The 23,529-nt window shown below is 40.9% G+C and overlaps 1 protein-coding gene across 1 annotated transcript in view; it reads left to right on the top strand.

Annotated features, from left to right (window-relative positions):
• The window catches only part of SNRNP40 (small nuclear ribonucleoprotein U5 subunit 40), a 43,940-nt gene extending 21,942 nt beyond the window's left edge, over positions 1-21,998 (top strand). The window contains exons 5-10 of the mRNA XM_003415449.4: positions 5,088-5,210; positions 13,140-13,260; positions 15,053-15,135; positions 16,024-16,085; positions 20,765-20,868; positions 21,839-21,998. Coding sequence (XP_003415497.1) covers positions 5,088-5,210; positions 13,140-13,260; positions 15,053-15,135; positions 16,024-16,085; positions 20,765-20,868; positions 21,839-21,888 — 543 coding nt within the window. The 3' untranslated portion in view covers positions 21,889-21,998. The remainder of the gene's footprint in view (positions 1-5,087; positions 5,211-13,139; positions 13,261-15,052; positions 15,136-16,023; positions 16,086-20,764; positions 20,869-21,838) is intronic.
• Positions 21,999-23,529: the final 1,531 nt, after the last annotated feature.

Below are 23,529 nucleotides of genomic sequence, written 5' to 3'. Positions count from 1 at the left end.
TGATAAGGAAGGATTTCTGCCAGTTTGCTATTGGCTTTCTATATGGCATATTTCTTTTGTTCAGTTCCTCAATTACTGCCTTCTTTTGTATTAGAGGAAACCCTGGTGGTGTAGTGGTTAAGTGCTACAGCTGCTAACCAAAAGGTCAGCAGTTCGAATCCTTGGAAACCCTATGGGGCAGTTCTACTCTGTCCTATAGGGTTGCTATGAGTCGGAATCAACTGGAGGGCAACGGGTTTGGGGTTTTTTGTTTGTTTGCTTTTGTATTAGATATTTCCTAGTGTACTGTTGTGATTCCCTTGTCATTTCTTTTCAGGAGCACTGTTGGCACAGTGTTTAAGCCTTAGGCTGCTAACCAAAAAGTTGGCAATTTGAATCCATGAGCTGCTCTTTTGAAACCCTCTGGAGCAGTTCTTCTCTGTCCTATAGGGTCACTATGAGTCGGAATCAACTTGATGGCAATGATGTTTTTTTGTTTTCTCATTTCTTTTACTATATACTTTTTAGTTATTTTCTTACCAGTTGCTCTTGGGGTTACAATTAACATTTTCATTTAAAACCAGGGCTTTGACCCGATTCTTCCTGGTTTAGTCATGGCCGAGGAAGCAAAACCAGAACAGGCCTGAATTTTTAAAATTTGGGTGAACTGGAACAATAACCAGAACAGGGAAAACTGTGGGTCAAAGCCTTGCTAGAAACCTAATCTCCCTATTAGAAAACAAATGCAGCGTACATGTTGCATAGCAACCCAATCCATTGCCCACTGGATTTTGAGCAGAATCAGAAACAGTGGTGCACTACTCAAAGATGGAAGCGGACCACCTTGCTTTCAATGTGTGTCACTCTCCACAGTCCTGCCAGTAATCCAGTCTCATGCATCAGGCTCCTGAAAGTACTCACTATGCCTCTTCTAAGTTTCCCGTTCCAGAGCTCAGACCTCTAATTTTTCTTGTTCCAGTTATCATTCCCGATCACCGTAATTTTAAAAATTAGGTTCTGTTCTGATTTTACTTCATTGGCCATGGCTGAACTGGTTCGAAGCTTTGTTTGTAACAATCTAGTTTGAATTAAGGAGCACTGGTGGTGCAGTGCTCAGCTACTAACCAAAAGGTTGTTGGTTCAGACCCACCCAGCAGCTGTGCAGGAGAAAGACATGGCGATCTGCTTCTGTAAAGATTACAGCCTGGAAACCCGTATGGAGCAGTTCTACTTTGTCACATGTAGTGACTATGAGAGGAAATCAACTCGATGGCACTGACAACAGCAGTTTGAATTAATACCAATGTAATTTATGTAGCATACACAAACTTTCTTCATATTTACTTCCATCCTACCCCATTGTATGTTGTTATTATTACACAAATTAAACTTTTATACATTGTATGAGCTTCAGGACAGATTGATAATTATTGTTTTATGTAGTTGTCTTTTAAGTCATAAAGGAAAAAAAAATTGTTATGAACCAGAACTACATTAATACTGACTTTTATATTTACTTATGTAGTTATCTTTACTATTGTTGTGTGCTGTCGAGTCAATTCTGAATCATAGCAACCCTGTAGGGCAGAGTAGAACTGCTCCATAGGGTTTCCAAGGATTCGCTGGCTGGTGGGTTCGAATTGCCAACCTTTTGGTTAGCAGCCGAGCTTTTAGCTGCTGGGCCACCAGGGCTCCGAACTTTGCCATAGACTCTTAGTTATATTTGTCCTTTCACTTTTTACTAAAAACCAAAACCAAACCCAGTGCCGTCGAATCGATTCTGACTCATAGCGACCCTATACTAGTGGTCCTTATTTCTTCCTGTGGATTCAAGTTACTATCTAGTGTCCTTTCATTTCAGTCTGAAGGACTCTTGTTGATGCTGCTGCTGTTGTTAATACACGCAGCAAAACATGCACCAACTCAGACATTGATTACATTCTTCAAGTTATGCAACCATTCTCACTCTCCTTTTGAGTTGTTCCTTTGGCATTAACATGACCTCACTGGTCTCTAAGGTTCCTATTTAATCTTTTGAGTTGCTGTTGTAATATTGCTCTCGTATAGATCTTAGAAAAGCATAACGCTCAAGGCAGACATTTTTTACTAGTTAAGCTAAACTATTGTTTGGTTTTAAGAAGACTTAAGGGGGTATTTTTGGTTTAAGGTTTAAAGATTACCTCAGAGCAATAGTTTTGGAGGGTCATCCAGCCTCCGTGGCTCCAGAAAGTCAGGACTCCATGAGAACTTGAAATTCTGCTCTACATTTTCTCCCTTTTGATCCAGATTCTTCTATAGAATCTTCGAGCAAAATGTTCAGTAATGGTATATGGGCACCATCGAGTTCTTCTGGTCTCATAGCAAAGGAGGCAGTTGTTCGTGGAAGCCATTAGCTACACATTGCATATCCTCCTCCTATTCCTGACTCTGCTTCCTCTGTTGCTCTATGTGAGTAGAGACCCGTTTTTGTGCCGTGGATGGCCACCTGCAAGCTTTTAAGACCCCAGGAACTGCACAACAAACTAGGAGGTATAACAGAAGCATTACTGAAGGGTCCTTTTTAGTGTTTCTTGTAGGGAAGATCTAGTGGTAATACACTCCCTCAGCTTCGTTATCTGGAAATGTCTTAATTTCTTCATCTTTTTTTTATGTGTGTGTGCTTTAGATGAAGGTTTACAGAGCAAATTAGTTTCTCACTAAACAGTTAATACCCATATTGTAATATTGGTTGCCAACCCCATAACTTGTCAGCACTCTTTCCTTCTCAACCTTGGGTTCCCCGTTACCAGCTTTCCTGTCCCTTCCTGCCTTCTCGTCCTTGCCCCAGGACTGGTATGCCTATTTAGTCTCATTTTGTTTTATGGGCCTGTCTCATCTGTGGCTGAAGGGTGAACCTCAGGAGTCACTTCAGTACTGAGTTAAAAGGGTGTCTGGGGACCATACTCTTAGAGTTTCTCTATTGTCTGTCAGACCAGTAAGTCTAGTGTTGTTTTGTGAGTTAGAATTTTGTTCTACATTTCTCTGTAGCTCTGTCCAGGACGCTGTATTGTAATCCTTGTTAGAGCAGTTGGTGGTGGTAGCTGGGCACTATCTAGTTGTGCTGGACTTAGTCTGGTAGAGGCTCTAGTAGTTGTGGTCTGTTTTGCTGGATGTAAATTTCTTGGTGGATGGTTTTTGTTTGTTTTTGTTTTTTTCCAGCACTTTGACTATGTCACCCCACTCGCTTCTGGTCTCCATTTCTTTTGATGAAAAATCAGTTGTTAATCTTATTGATGGTCCCTTATACATGATAGGTCGCTTCTCATTTGATTCTTTAAGGATTCTCTTTGTGTTTGGCTTTCAACAGTATGATTTTGTTATCTTGTGATGGCTGTCTTTTGAGTTTATGCTACATGGAGGTCATTGAACTTCTTGGATGCATAGATTAATGTCTTTCATCATATTTGGGAAGCTTTTGAACATTGTTTCTTCATATATTCTCTCTGTCCCATTTTCTCTTTCTGGAACTTCCATTATAGATATGTTGGCATGCTTCATGGTGTCCCACCGGCACTCAGACTCTCTTCATTTTTCTTTGTTCCTTTTTCTTTCTGCTCCTCAAACTGGGTAATCTCAATTGAGATTAAATGTATGGAACCAAAAATAAACTCCCAATCTTTGCAGACAGACTTGTGTGTGTGTGTGCGTGTGTTTGGGGCACACCTTCAACTCTCAACCGGGCAATTTACAGCACTGCCTTAGATTTTACTTCCTGCTTGTACACTTGAAAGTCAGCCAGAAGTGACAGCTTCGGGCCTTCTCAGGTCTCTTCTGAGTATGTGCCCAGCCCTAGGCTTGTGCATGTCTTTCTAGATTACCAGTAAAATGTGTGAGCTTTTCAAAACCTTTATTTCCAAAGCATCTTATTCCCTAGCGTTTTCTGCCAAGTTTTGGTTTGTCTATTATTTACAAGTTTATCAGCAGTGATCAGTCCCTGGAGAAGGACATCATGTTTGGTAAAGTAGAGGGTCAGCGAAAAGTAGGAGGATCCTCAGTGAGATGGATTGACACTGTGGCCTCAACAATGGGCTCAGTCATAACAACGATCGTGAGGATGGCGCAGGACCGGGCTGTGTTTCATTCTGTTGTACATCAGGTCGCTATGAGTTGGAACGAGCGGCACCTAACAACAACATTGTTTGCCCCAACAGTTATCCCTTGCCCCAGGCAGCAGGTGCTAATATATTTGCCTTTAAATCTGTGACAAATGATGTACCCTTCCCCCTAACTCCGTTTGGAGAGTTTTAAGTTGGGCACAATAAAGGCAAGACTGTTGAGCTGGTCATTCAAAGAGCCAGAGAGTCCAAAAAAACAACCAAAACCTGTTTGAAAATGAGGTCCATTCTGCTCTTTCTGGTACTGTTGTCATCTAGTGAATTCTGACTCATAGCAATCCTATCTGACAGGGTAGAACTGCCCCATAGGATTTCCTAGACTGTGATCTTTACAGGAGCAGATCACTAAGTCTTTTCTTCCATGGAGCAGCTCGTGGGTTCAAATTGCTAACCTTTTCCATTAGCAGCCAAGCACTTAACTATTTATGCCATTAGGCCTCCTTTTTGGAGTTCTCTACTTCTCCATTTCTACTGACATACCTTCCTCTATAATGTTGGGTGGGTTGGTTGGTGGGTTGGTGGGTGGGTGGGTGGGTGGTTGGTTGGTTTGGCTGGTTGGTTGGTTTGCTTTTTAATGTAGGTTGCAGTCCACTCATGAGTTAGGATCTACAGTTTGAAAAACACTGGTGTAATAGCCTTGCTGTCCTAAAAATATACAAACTAAGCAGGTAGAAGGACTGCTACTTTAAGACATGTTGATTAACTGTGTTTATTTAAACTTTAACAAAGAAGTCTGGAAATACAACTGAAGTGATTGGTTCCACCAACCTTTTCACAGATGCTGGCAGAATTGTGGCTTCTTATGATGTATGTTACCAGAATATCCAGAAAAGCTTCTGAGTGGGGCCCTTTTTAGTGATTGCTCATCTCCACAAAGTCCTTGGACTTCAGCATGTACTGTCCAATTATATCTTAGAATGACATTACTAATAGACTCCTGTTCCTTTGTTTCAGCTTTGGGACATCCGTAAGAAAGCAGCCATCCAGACATTTCAGAACACCTACCAGGTGCTAGCTGTGACCTTCAATGACACAAGTGATCAGATTATTTCTGGTGGCATAGACAATGATATCAAGGTATGTTTGATGCTTAATCTTTCCCTCTCACTTACCTCCACTCACAAGCGAATCTTTTCAAACTTCTGAGATTGTGGTAGCTTTGCACTTAATACCTGTTGAAAGGAAGATAATAACTTGGAAGGAACTTTCTCTTCTCTCCTCATTGACTTCCTAAATCAAGGATTGCATTGCAGCCCATATAAATGCCCTCAGGGACCAAGCAGATAATGTGAAATCCCTGGGTGGGGACTGTGTGGAAAAGAAGAGTGCAGTTCCTGCCTAAAGACATTCAAAATCAATTTTTAAAAAATTGTTTTGGCCTAATGAGACATCTAATAATAGGAGTGAATCCATTTGTGATTCTATACCCTGATCTCTCCATGTGGTCTTTCTTTTTGGGAATGTGAGAAGAAAGTTTTTGAAGTATATAGCTAAGCCTCCATTTTCTGTTTTGAAACAGTGAGGGGGTCATAATAATGATACCTATCTCATAGGGTTGTTGTGGGGGTTAAATGAGCTAATGTATTAGAGCACCTAACAGACTTCCTAGACATAAACCAAAAACCAAGCCCAGTGCCGTCGAGTCGATTCCGACTCATAGCGACCCTGTAGGACAGAGTAGAACTGCCCCATAGAGTTTCCAAGGAGGGTTTCCTCCTAGACATAGTAAGTGTAAAAATGGCATGGAGGCGGTATCTGACCTCCTCCAACCCCACGAGAGGGAAGGAGAACCAAGATCAACAGCCCAAGGCTGATTCCTATGAGGTGGAGGTCAGACATGCCTCCCCCCTACACCATCTCTAACAATTCTGACACCAACTGCCCCACCACAGCAGTCTCTACTGGGTTTGATAATTCATGGCAGCGGCCGCATAGAACTCACAGAACATACTCACAATTAACAGGGTTTATTAGGGAAGTAAGAGTTACAGTTCAGGCTCAGGAACACTCAAGATACAGTTCTTCCATCAAGACAGCCTCTCACAGGCACAATTCTCCCTGGCTGTAGGCCTCTGCCCAAAGGCACTCATCTATCTCTGTGGCCGGGGAAGCCCACCTTGCCATTTCCTGCTGCCAGGTCTCTCCTGCAGGTCTCCACTTCTTTGATGGTGGTGGGCTCTCCCCCTCTGCTCTGGAATTGGCTCTCTTTTAAGGCAAAACTGACCAATCCCCTTGGTAGGGCACAATTACCCGATCACACAATCACCTGGGTGGGGGTTACAAGACCATGGCTAGAAAGGCCACACACAAAAGTAATGAATCGCACCACAGTCAGTGCCAGTAAATGTGAGGTGTTATATTGGAGTTACACAATTCTTGTCTGTTTTTCACTTACTAACTTCCTTAAGGATCTCAAAGACTTGGAACTCACCTTCTGCTTCGTCATAGTAAACATAGGTAAATACTCAACTTCCTGTGTTGCCCCTACTTAGAATCTGTACTGTATTCCCTTTCCTTGTGTCTTTTGCTGTCACTATGTGTCTTTGTTATCTAGAAATACCACAAATGGATGGCTTTAACAAAGAGAAATTTATTTTCTCACAGTCTAGTAAGCTAGAAGTCCAAATTCAGGGCGTCAGCTCTAGGGGCGGTCTTTCTCTGTCAGCTCTAAAGGGAGGTCCTTGTTATCAATCTTCCTCTGGTCTAGGAGCTTCTCAGCTCAGGGACCTTGAGTCCAAAGGCTGTGCTTTGCTCCTGGTGCTGCTTTCTTGGTCGGGTGAGGTCCCAGCCCTCTGCTCACTTCTCTTTCCTTTTATCTCTTGTAAGACAAAAGGTGGTACAGGCCACACCCCAGGAAAACTCCCTTTACATTGGATCAGGGATATGACCTGAGTAAGGGTGTTACATCCCAACCTAACTCTCTTTAACATAATCTTGTCTTGCCTCATTAACCACAGGCAGAGATCAGGATTTATAACACATAGGAAAATTACATCGATCACAAAATCCCAGCCACACAATACTGGGAATCATGGCCTAACCAAGTTGACACATGTTTTTGGGAGACACAGTTCAATCCATGACGCTATGGATGAGGCATCCTTGCTTTTGTCTAAAGGCAGTCCTTTAAATGGAAGGATTTCAACCCTTCTTTCCTTCTCAGGGACCTCGCACCATCAATTTTTCCAGCTCCTATTTTCAACCTCTTCCTCTCTTCTGGTTGGTGGTTCAAACCCACCAGCAGCTCCACAGGAGAAAAGACCTGGAGATCTGCTCCTATAAAGATTACAGTCTAGGAAACCCTATGGGGCAGTTCTGTGCTGTCATATAGGATCACTCTGAGTCAGAATTGACTCAGCGGCATATAACAACAACAGTGTCATTTTACAGATGAAGAAACTGAGCTAGAGAAAAATACAACTTACCTTGGGTTATACAGCTAATAAGTGATGGAATCTCAATTCAAAACCCAAATAGTTTGGTTCTATAGTCATGCTTTTAACCTCTGCGATAAATCCCCTGAAGATTTTTCTGCATTGCCTCTTTTCCCTACCTCCCATTCATTCCTCAGTTCTTTATCTCCTCATCACTCCTCAGCATTCTGGCTCTACCTCCATCGTTCCCATTGAATCTGTTCCCTTCCAGGTCACCAGTGATCTCTGTTACTAAATCCAGTAGATGCCTCTTAGCCCTTTTTTTTTTTTTTATGTGACCAGCATTTGACCTGACCTGTCTTTCCTGAGTTCTTTGACGACATAACTTTTCACCCCAGCACCTTCTCGAATGCTTCTACAAGCTACTCCCTCTGTGTGTTCTGTGAATGTCATTATTCCCCAGCATTCTTTCCTAACCACTCTTCTCACTATATACATTTTTCCTGGACAACGTCATCAATTTCCATGGCTTTAAGTGCCAGCTCTGTGGTGATGACTCTGAAATCTATATTCCCAGCCCAAATCTTGAGCCCCTATATACAACCAGTTACTCAGCATCCCCCACTTGGTTATCACATAAGTACCTCAGAATCCACCATTTCCAAAATTAAACTTATCTTCCCCTCCCTTTTCCCCCATGTGACTATTTGGAGAGTGTGGACTCAGAACATAGGGACTTAGATTATCTTAATAGCTTGTGTAGTATTTCCCAGAGTGAAGTTTGGGGACCCACTGGCATCATAATCACTAGAGGGCTTCTTATGCAGATCAAAGTGAGTTAGTATCATCAAACTATGGTAATTTTTATACTTTTTAAGATATATTTAAATGTACATAGTGAAATTAACTTTCTTTGGTGTATAGTTTTATGAGTTTTAAACTTGCGTAGAATTGTAGAACTACGCTAAACAAATACAGAAAATTCCCATACCCCAGAAATTCCATAGTACTCCTTTTTGTAGTCAAACCTTCTCCGCATGCCTAACCCCTAACAACCACTGATTTGTTCTTTGTCCTCATAGTTTTTTTCTTTTCCAGAATGCCATGTAAATGGAATCATACAGTACCTTTTGAGGCTAGGTTTTTTTTGTTGCTGTTGTTTGTGTTTTTACTTCAAGAATATGATGCCCTCTTCTCCACTCTGTTTAGAGACTCACCTAGAAATACGACTCTTGTGCTAGTAAATAGTAAAGTCTTACCGCAAATAGTGCGACTTATTCCTGGATTCTTTATCTAGTCTGTTCCTGGGCCTTCTGTAGACAGATACACTCAGTGCGTCTCTAGTCCTGAAGGTATACCCAGCCCCCTTTTAGGATTTGAAGATTTTCCATATCTTCTCAGATACACACTATATATCTACTTAGGGTAAGTGATTTCTGTGGATTTGTTGACATACACCGATTTTACTCTCACAGGGATATCACCTCATGGAGAGAGGTGTAAATACAGCCTCATATCTACAGAAGTTACGTACAGCACTACCTTTTCCTAAAGCCTCGTCCTTCATAATTCTCGGGGATGTCCGCTGACTCTAGTTTTATAGAATTTGGTGAATTAATTCCTGGTTATTCTCTATAAGTTATAAGTTTACATCTTAGCTTCATAGTCTTTTTCTTTCCAAATTAAAAAGTGTTTAGTTCAGCAAGTGGGAGTAGGGAATGAGATGTATGTAAACTTATATGTGACAGACTGATTGGATTTGTGAACGTTCTCTTGAAGCTTAATAAAAGTTAATTAAAAAAAAAAAAAAAGTGTTCTCAAACATTCAGACTTTTTTGCCAGGGCTTCATTTTCAAGGATTTTTTTTGTAAGAACTGCACATGGTGCTCCAAAGACTCTGGCATCCTTGTGGTATACCTGATCAGGATCCCTACCTCCTCTCGTCGGCACTGGGAGCTCCCTCTTTGTGCACTGCACAGTGTATCCTATTGTCCAGACTAAAACTCAGTGTAGACTTCTGGTTGGCTTACTTATTTACCCTAAAAGTTTTGCAGAGATGTAAAAATTGCATTTAAATGTATATTTAACAAATGAACTTTATTGAAACTAAAATCATATAAAATTAAGATAATTGTTTATTACAATATAAATGTTTTCCATTATAAAAGTAATAATTTATTGAAGAAATATTGGAAAATGTAAAAAGAGAAATAATCACTTGTAATCTCATCATCCACATTCAGCAGTACCTATTGAAATTTCAGTGTGTTTCCTTCCATCTTTTTCTGAAGATAGTATTTCGTATGTAAACATGTTAATATTCACATTTCAGATAAAATCATGTATGATGCTTTTTTTTTTTTTCTTCTTAATGTCATGTAGTTAGTTCTTTTGGAATCCCCCTGCCCCAGATACTCCCGTGGCTGTGTCACTCCTGTCTTCCAGTCTCAGCTCGTGTCTCTTCAGAGAAGATTTCCTAGGCCCTTCTTCTAGTTGCTCTCTGGTACATCACTCTTATTTTTTCACGGTGCTATAATTAGGATCATGTTTCTGGTTCTGCCACTTAATTGCTAGCTGTGTGACCTCGTGTGCCTACTATATAATCTTACGCTAGGAACCTGTGAGATCGTTTCAGAATTTGTCTTCTCCCTATCTGACATTCTGTTCTTACATACTGAGTGTCTTGAGAGTAACAGCAGCTGGACCCAGAAGAAGTGTCAAGTGTCTCAGGCCCTCATAAATTTCTTTTAAATTGCAAAGGAGAGGCTCTTTTTCAATCAGAAGTAGACTCAGGGAATGTCAAACCTGAAAGAGACCTTAGACATTTTCTAGCCTGTCCCTTATTTTATAGATAATCAAAGTGAGGCCCTAAGAGGTTAAGTGATTTGGCTAAGGTCACATAGTCACTTGGTCAGTGGTGTAGCCCAGATCAGAACTTTATCTCCAGAGGAGCCAAAATTCTTCCCATTCTGTCTTGTTCCCTCTAGTCAAATAACAAGCAGCTTTTAAGCACTTAACCAATCTTGAGCACTTGGTTGACACACCACTACACGGCCTTGCTACATAAGGAAGTGCTCCTAAAAGAGCTTGTTTTTTTGTTTGCTTCTCAGTCTATTTCACGTAGCACTGTCTGTTCTAAGAAATGAGGAACACACAGGGAACGGGACCCCTTTTAAAATATAAGGTGAACACATTCTGTGTATGTTCGTTATTAAACATGATGTTCCTGTCGTTCTCTTGGAACTTTTTACTGGGGGCAAGATTGAAGAGTCAGGAAAATGATAAAAGAAGAAAATATTCAGCTGCTTGATGGCTTGAAGACCTAGCTGGCAGTTGCTTGGCATTTCATGTAATCCAGAGCTCTAGTCAGAATTGAAGTTTAGTTGTTTTTTGTTTAGTGTTTTTGTTTTTTAATGTAGCAGGTAAGAGGATAGAATAGATATTCACTGATTTCCCAGCCTCTGGTCTCATCCTTTCAAATATTCAGGCCAGAAAGATCTTTGTAGAGTACAAATCTGACCAGTTCATTCCCCTACCTTAAACCCTCCTGTGGCTCTTCAGTGAGAGTGGTTAAGATAAAGTCTGAGCTCTATAGCTAGGCCTTGAAAATCTTTCATGAGCTGGCCTCCACGTGCCTACCTCGCAAGCATCATCTGCTGCCACCCCATGCCTCATTCTGTATAGCCCCCAGCGTTCTCATGCCTCTGCTTTCACACAGTACCTTTGTCTGGAAATCCCCTTCTACTTTGTCCAAATAAAACATATCCCTTCCTTCCAGACCCTGCTTATATGCTTTACTCTCTGAAACCTTTGCTTTCTTACTTCCATCTCTGTTCCACAGGAGAGTTAATCCCTCTGCCGGCTACTACTTTACCTGGTACTGGCCTCATCACTTGTTTATATGTTTGTTTTCCTTACTAGACTGAAAACTCCTTGAGAGCAGGGACTGTGACTGTTTTCATCTCCAACAGCGCCTGCCCAAATATTCACTGAAGAGCTGATAAGGGCAGTTGCAAAATCTTTTACTTCAATTCGTGCCATACTCACTCTTTCTGTGGCAAATCCCAGATGTGTTCTGGCCCTGCACAAACAAGGGGTGCAGGCGGTAAGGAAGAAAGTCTGGAGATAGCACACGAGTGCTGTGGAAGATGGCGGATTGCATTCTTTTGTAGTTGTTGCAAAGCTGAAGATTTCAACAGTGCCTCCTCTGAAGAGGAAGAACAGCTTGAGCAAAATGTCAGCCATTTCAGGCATTCCTGATTACTGAGGCAGCAAACATCCTGACACAGAAATGATTGTATATAAAGTGTGCTGGGCTCCACACATGAATGATTTATTGCTGGGAAAAGTGGAGTTGTCTGCCTTATGTATTGCTTTGACATACAACACCTAATTCCTTTCTGGATAAGGGAAAGTGCCTTGCTTAAAGGAATAGAAAAAAAAATCTTTTTCACTTAGAAAAACTACATGGCAATATTAAATAAAATTTGGGGAAAGTTTTGTATAATAGAACGACCTTAACAGAATTGCTGTTCTATTCTCATGTGACATTGCGGACCATTTCTCTCAGCTTTAATATGTTTTACATAGTTGTAATCTATGTAAATATGAATATGAATACTGTTTGGTATTTTCCTTTCTTGCTTAATAGCTTATTACATAAACATTTTTATATTTGGTCTTCAGAGTTATTTTTAGGAGCTGCATAATAATAGCCAAGAATTATTGAGGGCCTGCTCTGTGCCAGGCATATGCTAAGCATTCTATTCATAGTCTTCACAATGGCCGTAACAAGTAGGTGCTGTTGGCCACATCTTCCAGACCAGCAACGGTCCCAGAAAGGTTTAGTGGCCCAGTGACACCATAGCTCTAAGCAGGAGACACCAGTTCATTCTTTCTACTCTGCTATGCCATCTCCTCCATGAGAACTCGTAGTATTACAGTGTGTTCATGAGCCATAACTTACTAAGCCATTTATTTTCCCTGTTTGACATTCAGGTTATTTCCAGTTGAACTGTTCATCCTGCCTTTCCTACCCAGGCAACAGTGAATCTGTAATAATTTATTTGTCTTTTAATGAAAAATGTTCTTCCATGTACATCCATGCACATACACATATACATACAGTAAAGGAAAAATTGTAAGCATCTGTGTTTTTGCATGTTGCCGTATAATTGTTGTCTGTGTATACACATTTTACATGTAATTTTGACGCCTTTTTCAAATGACATGTTTATTTTTAAATGGTTTTAATAATTTATTTTCAGTGGTTAACAATCATAACCTAAGTGTTTTAAATGCTAGTTTTTTCTTCAATGCCTAATATATTTTGTTATGATTTGAAAATAATCTGTTAATTCTGTCATTCTATTTTGTTAAGCTTTATCTTAATATTTGACATTCATTAGGTTTATATCTATCTAGTCAAACACAGTAACTTTTGGCCTCCTATTTAGAAAGGTAAGGGCTCTTCTTCTTTGACAGAAACCCTGTATTTTGTAATAAAGTAATAATTGGCCCAGAGCCAGACTAAGAAGAGCTGTCAGTTTCTCCACACAATTGACTGTTGAATAACTCTTTTTCTCTGCTGTTCTTCAGTTTGATTTCTGGGAGCACCTTTTTGTCTTTGCAGGTCTGGGACCTGCGCCAAAACAAGTTAACCTACACCATGAGAGGCCATGCAGATTCAGTGACTGGCCTGAGTTTAAGTTCTGAAGGTTCTTATCTTTTGTCCAATGCAATGGACAATACAGGTAACTTTGGAGAGGAATACTCCCCCAGTGCTCAGTCAATATCAACCCTAAAGAAAGTGGGCATTGGGTGGTAGAAATGTGTGCCAGGATAAATGAGGGTCCATGGAAAGAGTCCCTTGATACGTTGTAAAAAAAGTTTTAGACCAGGTAGTCAAGAAATCAGGGTTCCAGACCCAGATCTGCCAGCTAGTCCCTGAACAGCTTTGCATATAACATTTTCTCAGGGCATCAGTTTTTACACTGTTAAAGTAAGGCAATTGGACTTCACCTTTAAGGTCCATTTAAGCTCTGGCATGCTATAAGCGCAAGGCAGTAGATCCACACAGGGTACAAGAAACTCTTAGTGATTAGTTTATCGAGAAAAATGAATCTGGAGATGCCATACAGTGCAGTTCTAGGGCATTTTCAGAGAGCACCGAGCTTAGGTGACCAATAGGCCTGTTGATATCCCAGTTGTGCCTGTTCTGCCAGAATGTCTTCCTTCCCCACTCCAAAAACATTGGTGTCACAAGAGGTCCTCATTAAAACATCCCAACATTCTGAGTTTATACACAGACACACATGCTTCGGGCCTTTGTTGGTATTTGAGTTGTAGGGTAGGAGGATGAGTTTACTACAGAAAAAAAAGGAAGCTGACTTATTGGAATATATGCTTAATGTTGGGAAATTCGGAAACACCCCCTGGTACACAATCTCACAGAATTGTCTGGAACTAAAATGCACTTTACTGACATTTTGTAACATAAAAACAGTGTCTAGCACTCAATGGATGCTCAATAAATACTTGTTGAATGAATGAACATCCTTACCTTCTTACTGTATCCTCAGCTCAAAGCAAACTTTCACGCATAGCTTTGCCTTTTTATGCCTGTCTGACCCCAAAGGCTGGTGTTATTTTTTTCACTCTCAAATAAAATATTACTCAGATTCCACAATAGGTACAACTTCAGTTCAACAGCTATACCTACTGCTTACAGCGGGTGTTTATACATGTATCCTGTTTTCAGTGGGTTACCATTGACCAATTCTAGCATTGTTCACGGTGAGGAAAGATAAGATTCCATAAATAGTTATTAAAATAATTAAAAGAATTTCTTGTTGTGGTTGCATAATAAAATGATAAATTCTTTATTTCTGCTGTTGCTTCCAACCTTTTAGAGCCCTTTCACATACATCTCATTTGATCCTTAAAATACTCTTTTTTTTAAAAAAAAAGAAGAATAGGTGGTATTCTCCCCATTTTAGAGAGGAGGAAACCAAGGCATAAAGAACCTCACTGTTTATCTGAGGTTTAACTAGTGCTCTTTTGTTATATTTGACTGTTTAAGTTCAGACTGTCAAGTGCAACAGTAGGGAAAAGTCACTGCTAAGTGTGGTTTTTATGGATTGATTGTCACAGTGGTCTGCGGTATTTAGAGGGTCATATTGAAGCTTTGCAGGATGTGACTGAGTTGACAGAGGAGGAATCATTACAAAATGGTTTGCTGAAATTAGTGTCACACTCAACGTTTTCCCACTGCGAGTCCCCAGCAATATGTTTTACTTTTCCCTCCTACTCCCTCAGCTTGCCTCTGTGCCTTAGCCCCTATTGATGGGACTTGGATCCATTTCATTCCCGTTAGAAAAAGAAAAAAACCTTACCTGGTGGCAAGTGCCTCGTGTGCCATGCTGGATCTCCTCCAACCAGGAAACAGCATCTGTTATTGACATAACATTAGTTTCAAGTGGGTTCTCAGGAGGCTTCTGGCTGATAGCTGTTTAGGTGGTTTGTTTGTGTGGATTCTTTTTACAGTGCGTGTCTGGGATGTCCGGCCATTTGCCCCCAAAGAGAGATGTGTGAAAATATTTCAAGGAAATGTGCACAATTTTGAAAAGGTGAGTTCCGCATGGCAAACAAGGTGGTGCTAAGAATAGAGAGCAGTAGCTCTGCTAAGAAGAGGCTGTATTCCAGTAACGCTGTTCTTCATCAAAACTGTTCTTGCCAGAAGTAAAACTAACAGAAGCCTAGGGAAGAAGGCAGTCATATAGGTAGTCATGGGGCCAGCCCTCAAACTAAAAACTCTGACTTTAGTCCACCCTCAACAAGATACTCCTATCCCTTTAATTCCTTGGAAACTTTGACCCTCAGATCAGTGTCCCATGTGAGATCCAGGCTCCCATGACTGTTACCCAGATGGTCTCCCTTAATCTCCCAGTGACCAGCTGTTAGAGTCCTGAGACTGCGTCTTCCCTTCAATAAACCTAGTTCTGAAAGACAGAAATTTTTTCCAAACCTTCAAATTCCCAAGACAGCTCTATTGAAAGTAGCTTTCCCCTGGTATAAATCTCTGATGTTAGTAGAGATGTTTTTTTCATTTGAGAGCTCCTTGAAATTCAGTTTCACTTTATAAATCAAATCTTATTTTTGGGGGGGTTTGGTTATATTTTTCTTCAAGATAAACAGAAAAAAAAATGTAATGAGGATCAAGGTAAGTGCAGCAAAGGGAACCTCCGTTGGTAAACAGAATAAAATTTTGTTGCCAGGTCCATTGTTATTAACTATGTGTTAAGCGTTTTCTACAGATAGTTTTTATATGGTGTGAAATAACAAAGTATGCTGTTTTGGGCCACAGAATGTAAGATAATTGCTGATCATCTTTCTGGGAAGAATAATTAAAACTCTACCTAAGAAATTTAAAGTCTCTCAGTGATTCTGTAGCCTAGTAAAGAAGGGTTTCGGTGTATTGCTATATTCAGTGGATTCCTGCTTATCCATCATTGCAGAATCTTCTTAGATGTTCTTGGTCACCTGATGGAAGCAAAATAGCAGCTGGCTCAGCGGACAGGTAAGGATTACTGGGTGTGGGGTAAAGAATGATGGAGCTATGCAGGTATCTTATGTTTAATACACGAAGTACGGATACTAAGCTGGAGCAGACCTAGAGTTAGAGCTGTATTCAGAGATGCAGAATGAAGGGTTTAAAGATCATGTCGGGCAAACACTTCATTTCTATCCCTTTGGATGCATTTTAGACCTGAAGGGTAAATATTTTGTTTCTGTCGAATTCCCTTTGCCACCAAAATAAAATTCAGATTCGTAATCTGGTACTGGTTTCTCTTATCAGACCCATCTCCTGCCATGCTTCGGTCCATTCAAATACATACTGAGCACTCACCTCCCCACTGTAATCACAGTGCTTCGTTGACGTGGAACTTTTCCTATGCCAGCTCACTTGTGTGTTCTCACCTCCGGAGCATCTCTCATACCTGCTCTTCTCCATTATCCAAACTCCTACATGTCTCTAATATCCACCTCAATGTTATGTCCCTGATCCTGTCTCCCCGCTACCTCTCAGGCAGAACCAGTTGCTCTTTTTTTCTGTGTTGCTTTCACACTTTACACAGCTAAACTTTACTAACATATATTACATCTTACAGTCAGACGCAGTGGGGAACCTCCACTGAATTATTTACTCTTAGCGGTCAGGGACTCGGTCTCAGTCATCTTTGAACCCAGGGGAGTGCTTGACAGTACTTGACATATTCTTGGCACTTACTGAGTATTGCATGAATGAGTTCCTGGCTCAAGGATGGCAGTCAGATTTTACCTTACCTATCAGCTCAGCTGTTGGTGATGACTGCCTTTTGTTGAGTATGAGTCAGAGGTAGATCGGGGTCAGCGGGAAAAGTGCTGTGATTGCTGAGTGAGGGCATGGCAACTTGTGGGTTAGGTGTTTTCCAACTCTGAGCTAAGAGACTGTGAGGCCTTCTTAAATGCAAATTTAAACTGACACACTCATTATTTGATGAACTACAAACATAGGGAGAGAATTCTGTCAGGATGCTGTTGTGTGTGTTCTGTCCTTGGTGACCTGTACTTGGGAGGGATTCAGAGGTTGAGTAGGATATCCAGGTGCCAGGAGTGATAGACTACAAACATGAGACGGTAAAGAATGGTGACTCTCACTGATGGCGAATCCTGGGTTTAGCTATATTAGGAAATATCCTGATCCTTTTGAGCTTAACTCCGTTTTTCTCCCCTTTACTGATCTCCTGCTACCTACCAAAACAAGCACCATTCTGTCACCAGGAACCCTTTCCTGGGCTAGCTAAGGTTTTCAGCATATTCCAGGGCTTTCGCCTATTTGGGCTCTAATACAGTAAGTCCCCGGCTTACTAATATCCGACTGATGGACAGCTTGTCCGTGCCCTTTAGTGTTAGGTAAATTTGCCCTCACTTTGAAATGATTGAACCGACCCCTACTTACACCAGATGCGTCATCACAGTCACCTTCACTTGCTGCACGTGCAGCTTTTACATCTTTGGAAAGGCTTCAGGCTTTTTCTCGCACTGAAGTGGGGCTAAGTGAGAGCAAGAGGCACCTGTCCCTGCTGAACCTGCAGCCTCGACTTAAAGACACACTTAGGAATGGACCTCGTTGGTAACCCAGGGGCTGCCTGTGCCGCCATGGGGAAGGCTCACTTTCATTCTCTCCCACCTCTTCCTATTGTGAACAATGCTGACGTACTTGGAGATGCCAGGGCCCTCCCCCCTCCCCTGACAAGTTTAATGCCAGGAAAAATGAACAGGTAATCAGGTATTTTCTGGAAAAGAGAGTCCAGGTGAAGCAGTGCCACATTGATGTTTTAAGTACTGGTGGCTTAGAGAGCTGCCCTCAAAAAGAAAAGGATTTTCTGTTATCAGGTTACTAAAGAAGACCTTAAGAAACAGGTCCACAGACGAAGGTATCTTGAATTCTGACTGAGTAGGAACAATTCTAAGTATTTTTATGTAATTTTCAACAAAGATGAAGCTTTTAAATTACATTTGCTTAATAAGCTTTTCTTCTGACAAGAGCAGTTTGTTTCTGACATTGGCCTTTCCGATTTGCAGTGTCCTCTCAACCCCCTTACCCTTCCTACTGTTCGTTTAAAGTTTACATGTGCAAGTATGGCTCTGGTCTGGGGAAAGCCTGCCTGTCTACCTGCTGGGGGTTGACCAGTTTTCACAGGCCACCTCGCCAATTAGCCCCAAGTCGATAGTAGCTCTGTTACATAAGGAGCCTGGTTCCTGCTGTAGGTTGTCATGCCAGAGTAAGAAGAGGACAAGGAACCCCTCTAAATTTAGCATGTAATTGGCAGCCATTGAGAGTGAGGCCTTGAAGTGAGCCCTTGGAGATCTGGGGTTCTACTGGCTTTTATATGCCTGGAAAATGTATCCTTCCTTCTCAGCAAACTGCTTTTCATCTTGGCCTGGATTTGGCAAATTTCTTCTCTCTACTTGCGAATCACCTCCTCGTATTCAGACTTGAAACCCTTCAACAATTCTATCAAGGACTGCAGGAAGACACCAGTCTCTGCCATGAGTGATTTATTCATCTTTGGACTTCATGTGATTTTGTTTTGATAATCTATTCACCTTAACAATAGCTACCATTAGTTCTGTGTGCCAGGCATTTTGCATATATTATCTCATTTATTTCTCTCAGCAAACTGAGTTCAGTATTGTCTCCATTATTATAACAAAGGAAAGAGTAGCTCAGAGAAGTTAAATGTCCTAAGTTTACTTAGCTAGTGACTTGCCGCACTGAGATTTGAACCTAGGCCTTTCTGACTCCGGCGCCTACACTCTTTTGCCATGCCTTACTTCCCTTAGCTGTATTAACGAGGTATTGTTTGTGCGTGGCAGGAGAGGAGACAGTAGGAAGGTATGCACGTCAGAGCCAAGGAGCCTGTGGACAGATAGGGCTCATGTTTCTCTTCCATCTTGCTTGGACCCTTTGGAGCCAAGCCCTTGAGAGCTAAATAGTATAATTAAGAAGCCCTTGCTTATTTGCATTTTAGACCAAAAATATGTTGGATCAGAGCTAGGTGTTTTATAATCAAGCACTGGTGAGTGTACTCTCTCAGGTGTGGATTGAACAAAACAAATATGTAAATAATTTTTATAACCTGCTTGAAAAATACCAGCTCCTTAAAGTTACCAACAGGTTATTTTTGCATAGTCATATAAAGATAATGTCTCTTTATTTTAACCTTCAGCTAAAATGACTCAAGCAAAATTGAGCATCAAAGGAATTTTTTTTCTTTTTGGCCAGGATGTTCGAGGATGGTGAGAGAGAGAGAAAGGACAATGCTGGAATATGTTAAGACTTCTAGTCTGATTTTAGTTCTGCTGCTGAGTGACTGATGAGCTGTGTCACCTTGGAAAAGTCACTGTACCTTAGTTTTCTTATCTATAAAATGAGGGGTTTAGATCTGCTGATTTCTGTTGGCCCCTTCTCATTCTAAAACTCTGTGTTCTTTCAGCCCGTGAATTCAGTGCAAGATTTGGGCTTGGGCTATGTTTATGTTGCAGAAATCCCTGTTTCTCTCTGAACTCTGTGGTTTAGATGGATCTGCAACATGTCATGAGTTGGGTTACTTTAAGACAATGAATATGAGGTTAACGCAGCCTAATTATACTGAATACTCTTTGAAGAAGGTCTGTTTGGGGCCCATAGGACAAACTATTTGTCTCGCCATATCCTTTCTTATTTCAGAAACTTTTACTTGAAAATACCGGTAATGTTTATATTTTTAGCTATTCCTATTTCCTCGTTCAGTAGCTTAAGGGCAGAGTCCATGTCTTTTTCAAACCCTATTCCTCATTTCTAAAAGCAAGGCACAGCTCAATAAATGAGGAGTGAATAAGTAAATTGTTGCTTCCATTTACTTTTAAAAAGCTATGCCTCAATATTCAGCCATAAAGAGAAATGAAGTTCTGCTACATACTACAATAGGAATAAACCTTGAAAACATGCTAAATGAAATAAGTCGGACACAAAAGAATATATATTGTATGATCTCCCTTATATGAGATATCTAGAATAGGCAAATGCATATAGACCAAAGTTCATTAGTGATTACAAGTTGCTGTTGAGGGAGTGGAAAGGGGAGTGGGGAGTTATTACTTTAGGGATACTCATTTTCTATTTGGAGTGATAAAAAAATTTTGAAAATAAATACCAAACCAAAACCAAACCCATTGCTGTTGAGTCGATTCCAACTCATAGCAACCCTATAGGACAGAGCAGAATGGCCCCATAGAGTTTCCAAGGAGTGACTGGTAGATTCAAACTGCCAACCTTTTGGTTAGCAGCCATAGCTCCTAACTACTGCACTATCAGGTCTCCTTGAAAATAAATAAACCAAAACCCATTGCCATCAAGTCGATTCCAACTCATAGTGGGCCTACAAGACAGAGTAGAACGGGCACCCCATAGGGCAGGTGGATTTGATCTGCCAACCTTTTGGTTAGCAGCCATAACACTTAACCACTACTCCACCAGGGTTTCCTTGAAAATAGTGATGACAGTTTACAACATTGCAAATGTAATTAGTGCCACTGAGTTTATACTTAAAAATGGTTAAAGTGACCATATTCTTTGTTACATATATTTTACCACAGTAAAGTCTTTCTGAAAATCCATGCCTGTGCCCTGCTGCCAGCTTTAGGCCTTACTTTTGTCCTGATACTTTGCAGGTTTGTGTATGTGTGGGATACCACAAGCAGAAGAATTCTGTATAAGCTGCCTGGCCATGCTGGCTCCATCAATGAAGTGGCTTTCCACCCTGATGAGCCCATCAGTAAGTCGGTTCTGACTGGGGGGAAAGGGAAGCTGTGGGAATATTCCTAGAGGGGTCCTGGTAACACAGAGGCGGAAGTGGCCATCTGTCTTACATAGTTTCCATGCAAACAGTCTTTACAGGTATCGTTGATAGCCTTGCCATGTTGTTTTCAGTGGTGAGGATAAGAGCAATGTTTAATTTTTTTTCTCCTTCTCAAAGAGAATTTGGTTAGTATATTCATTTCTAGTTCTTTTGTGTTCACCTGCTTCAAGCCTATGTTTTAATGATGGGTTTGCATAAAAGAATGATGTTTCTTAATATTCAGATATAAATTGCAGATTTACTTAAATTTTATTGGCTGGCTAAACCAAATAATCTAGGACCTTGAATTTAATGAGAATGTTTAGCTTTCTCCAGGACTAAGTATAATAACCAGAAACACATTTACAAAATATATGGCATAGACATTGATTCCTCTCCTCTAGAATGACTAAGAAGGTCTTTTTCTTAGGGCTTGACTGACAAGTTGTTGTTAGTTGCCATTGAGTCGATTCCAACTCATGGCGACCCCATGTGTGTAGAGTAGAAGTGCCCTTGGGTTTTCAAGACTGTGACCTTTCAGAAGCAGATCACCAGGCCTGTCTTCTGAGGCACCTCTGAGTGGGTCCGAACCACCAGTCTTTCACCTACTAGTAGAATGCATAACTGTTTGCGCCACCCAGGGACTCCTTGACTAACAAGGGACATCAGGAATTAGAGCCTGATGATGTATTTCCCAAAGCACAGTCACCCTCATGGTTTTGAGAGGGCTTGGATTGAAAAGCCAGACTATAGTTTCCTGTGATTGGTGTTTAGGAGGAGGGGGATTCAAGCTAAATCCAACTGCTCTTCTATACCAAAATTAGCTCTTGACACAAGAGCCCTCGAGTACCAAGTCTCCTTGAGCCTTCATTATTTCCAGTTATCTTCTCTGTTCTATTCACCTCAGTTCTCTCAGCATCCAGCGACAAGAGACTGTATATGGGGGAGATTCAGTGAAGATACGGAATGGAAGACTCCAAGGCGGCTTGACCTTAAGACCTCAGACTGTATAAGTGGCATCAAATGGTGCCCAGGCCAGCATCCTCCCTTCAGACGAAGACTGTTACTAGCAAGGAACAGAGGAAGAGGTGGCCATATTCTAATGACCACATGGATCCCCTGTCACCAGGATGATTAAGGCAAGATTCCAGTGGCTTCTAAAAACCACCTGCCAGATTTTAGGGACTGATTTTTGTTTTGTTTTATTTTTTAAATAAAACTTCTTTAAAGGGACTGACATTGGTTTGTAATTTCCTGTTTTCTAATCCAGACTGAAGACAGAGAATGTGACTGAAATTCGTTAGCTTTTTTTTGGTTGGGGATTTTTTTTTTAATTCAGTAACTGGCTTGTATGATATTTTCTTGCTGTGTTTCTCCAAGTCATTTTGTATTAAAAGCCAAATAGATGTCTTTTTACAACAGTCATGTGGATTGGATTTATTGCTGTCTTTTCTTTGAAGCTTGATCGCTATAAACCAGACCAAGGCATGATGTGGCAACTTCATCTTCTAAGAGCTGTTGACTTGGGTTTTTTCCATTTTCTCTGTTTTTGGGTTTACTCACTCCCATGAAAATAACGGACAGAAAATAATTATTTATCAGTAGCAAACACTTTTCTCCTACTAGAAGCAGAGCAGCCAAGAGGTAATAAATAAGGTTTTAAAAGAACTTGGGTCTTGTGTACTTAACTTGTACACGATCTTTAATGAACAGAGCCTGTGGCTGCTCTCCTCTCGCCAGAAGTACTTTTCAGAGCAGCACTCCCTACACTCAGAGTTCTGAAGTGGACATATTTGGGCAATCTCAAGTGGTAGAAATGAAGTTGCCTGGAATGCCGCATCAGACTCAACTTCAAAAGGAATATGAGAAATTTTAAGTGGAGCCCAGACCATGACACTGTCTGAAACTTTTCTAATGATTCTCTTTTATTTGTCTGTCTTTTCTTATATTGACAGGAACATTAAGAAATGCTGTTAGTTGCCTTTTTCCCCTAGGACAGGCTCCTGTCTCCCTGGATCAGGAGTGACTGTGTCCAGTACACAGTCCCATCTGGCACTGGAGATTGGAGCATGTCATTTTTGAATCACATATCTCAGAGCAATCACATATCACAGTTCCTACCTGTTCTGAGCATGTTCGATTTTATACTTTTAGCTCACAAACCTTCATCATCTATTTTTCTTGAGTCGTAAGAGAGGGAGGGATTATCCTTGGTTTGTGGCACAATCATTCAATAAACACAGCAACCCCTGTTATGTGGCAGGCATGGTCCTTGTTGCCAGGGCAGAGAGATAAGGCACTGTCCTTGCCATTTTAAGGAATGCATAGACAGTAGAAAAGACCATCACAAATGGACTACTTTTTTTTTTTAATGAGCACGTCAAAGATTTACTTAATTCGTTAATGAAGGAACCAGCAGGGTAGTAAAGCTGTCAAACCAGTTACTTTTAATACAGTGCATGAAGTTTAAATAAAGTGTACTGGAAACACAGGAGAAAGTAGTTTATTGTCCAGGGAGAGTAAAGGAAGTTTCACGCGTTACGTGATTATGCTTAGATTAGAACTTGGAGAATGAGTAGGACTTTGTCAGGTTCATAA

Source organism: Loxodonta africana, chromosome 3 (assembly GCF_030014295.1).
Source record: "Loxodonta africana isolate mLoxAfr1 chromosome 3, mLoxAfr1.hap2, whole genome shotgun sequence".
NCBI classification, from domain to species: Eukaryota; Metazoa; Chordata; class Mammalia; order Proboscidea; family Elephantidae; genus Loxodonta; species Loxodonta africana.
Note: the sequence above shows the minus strand (reverse complement) of the source record. Positions and strands in the feature narration are given on the sequence as shown.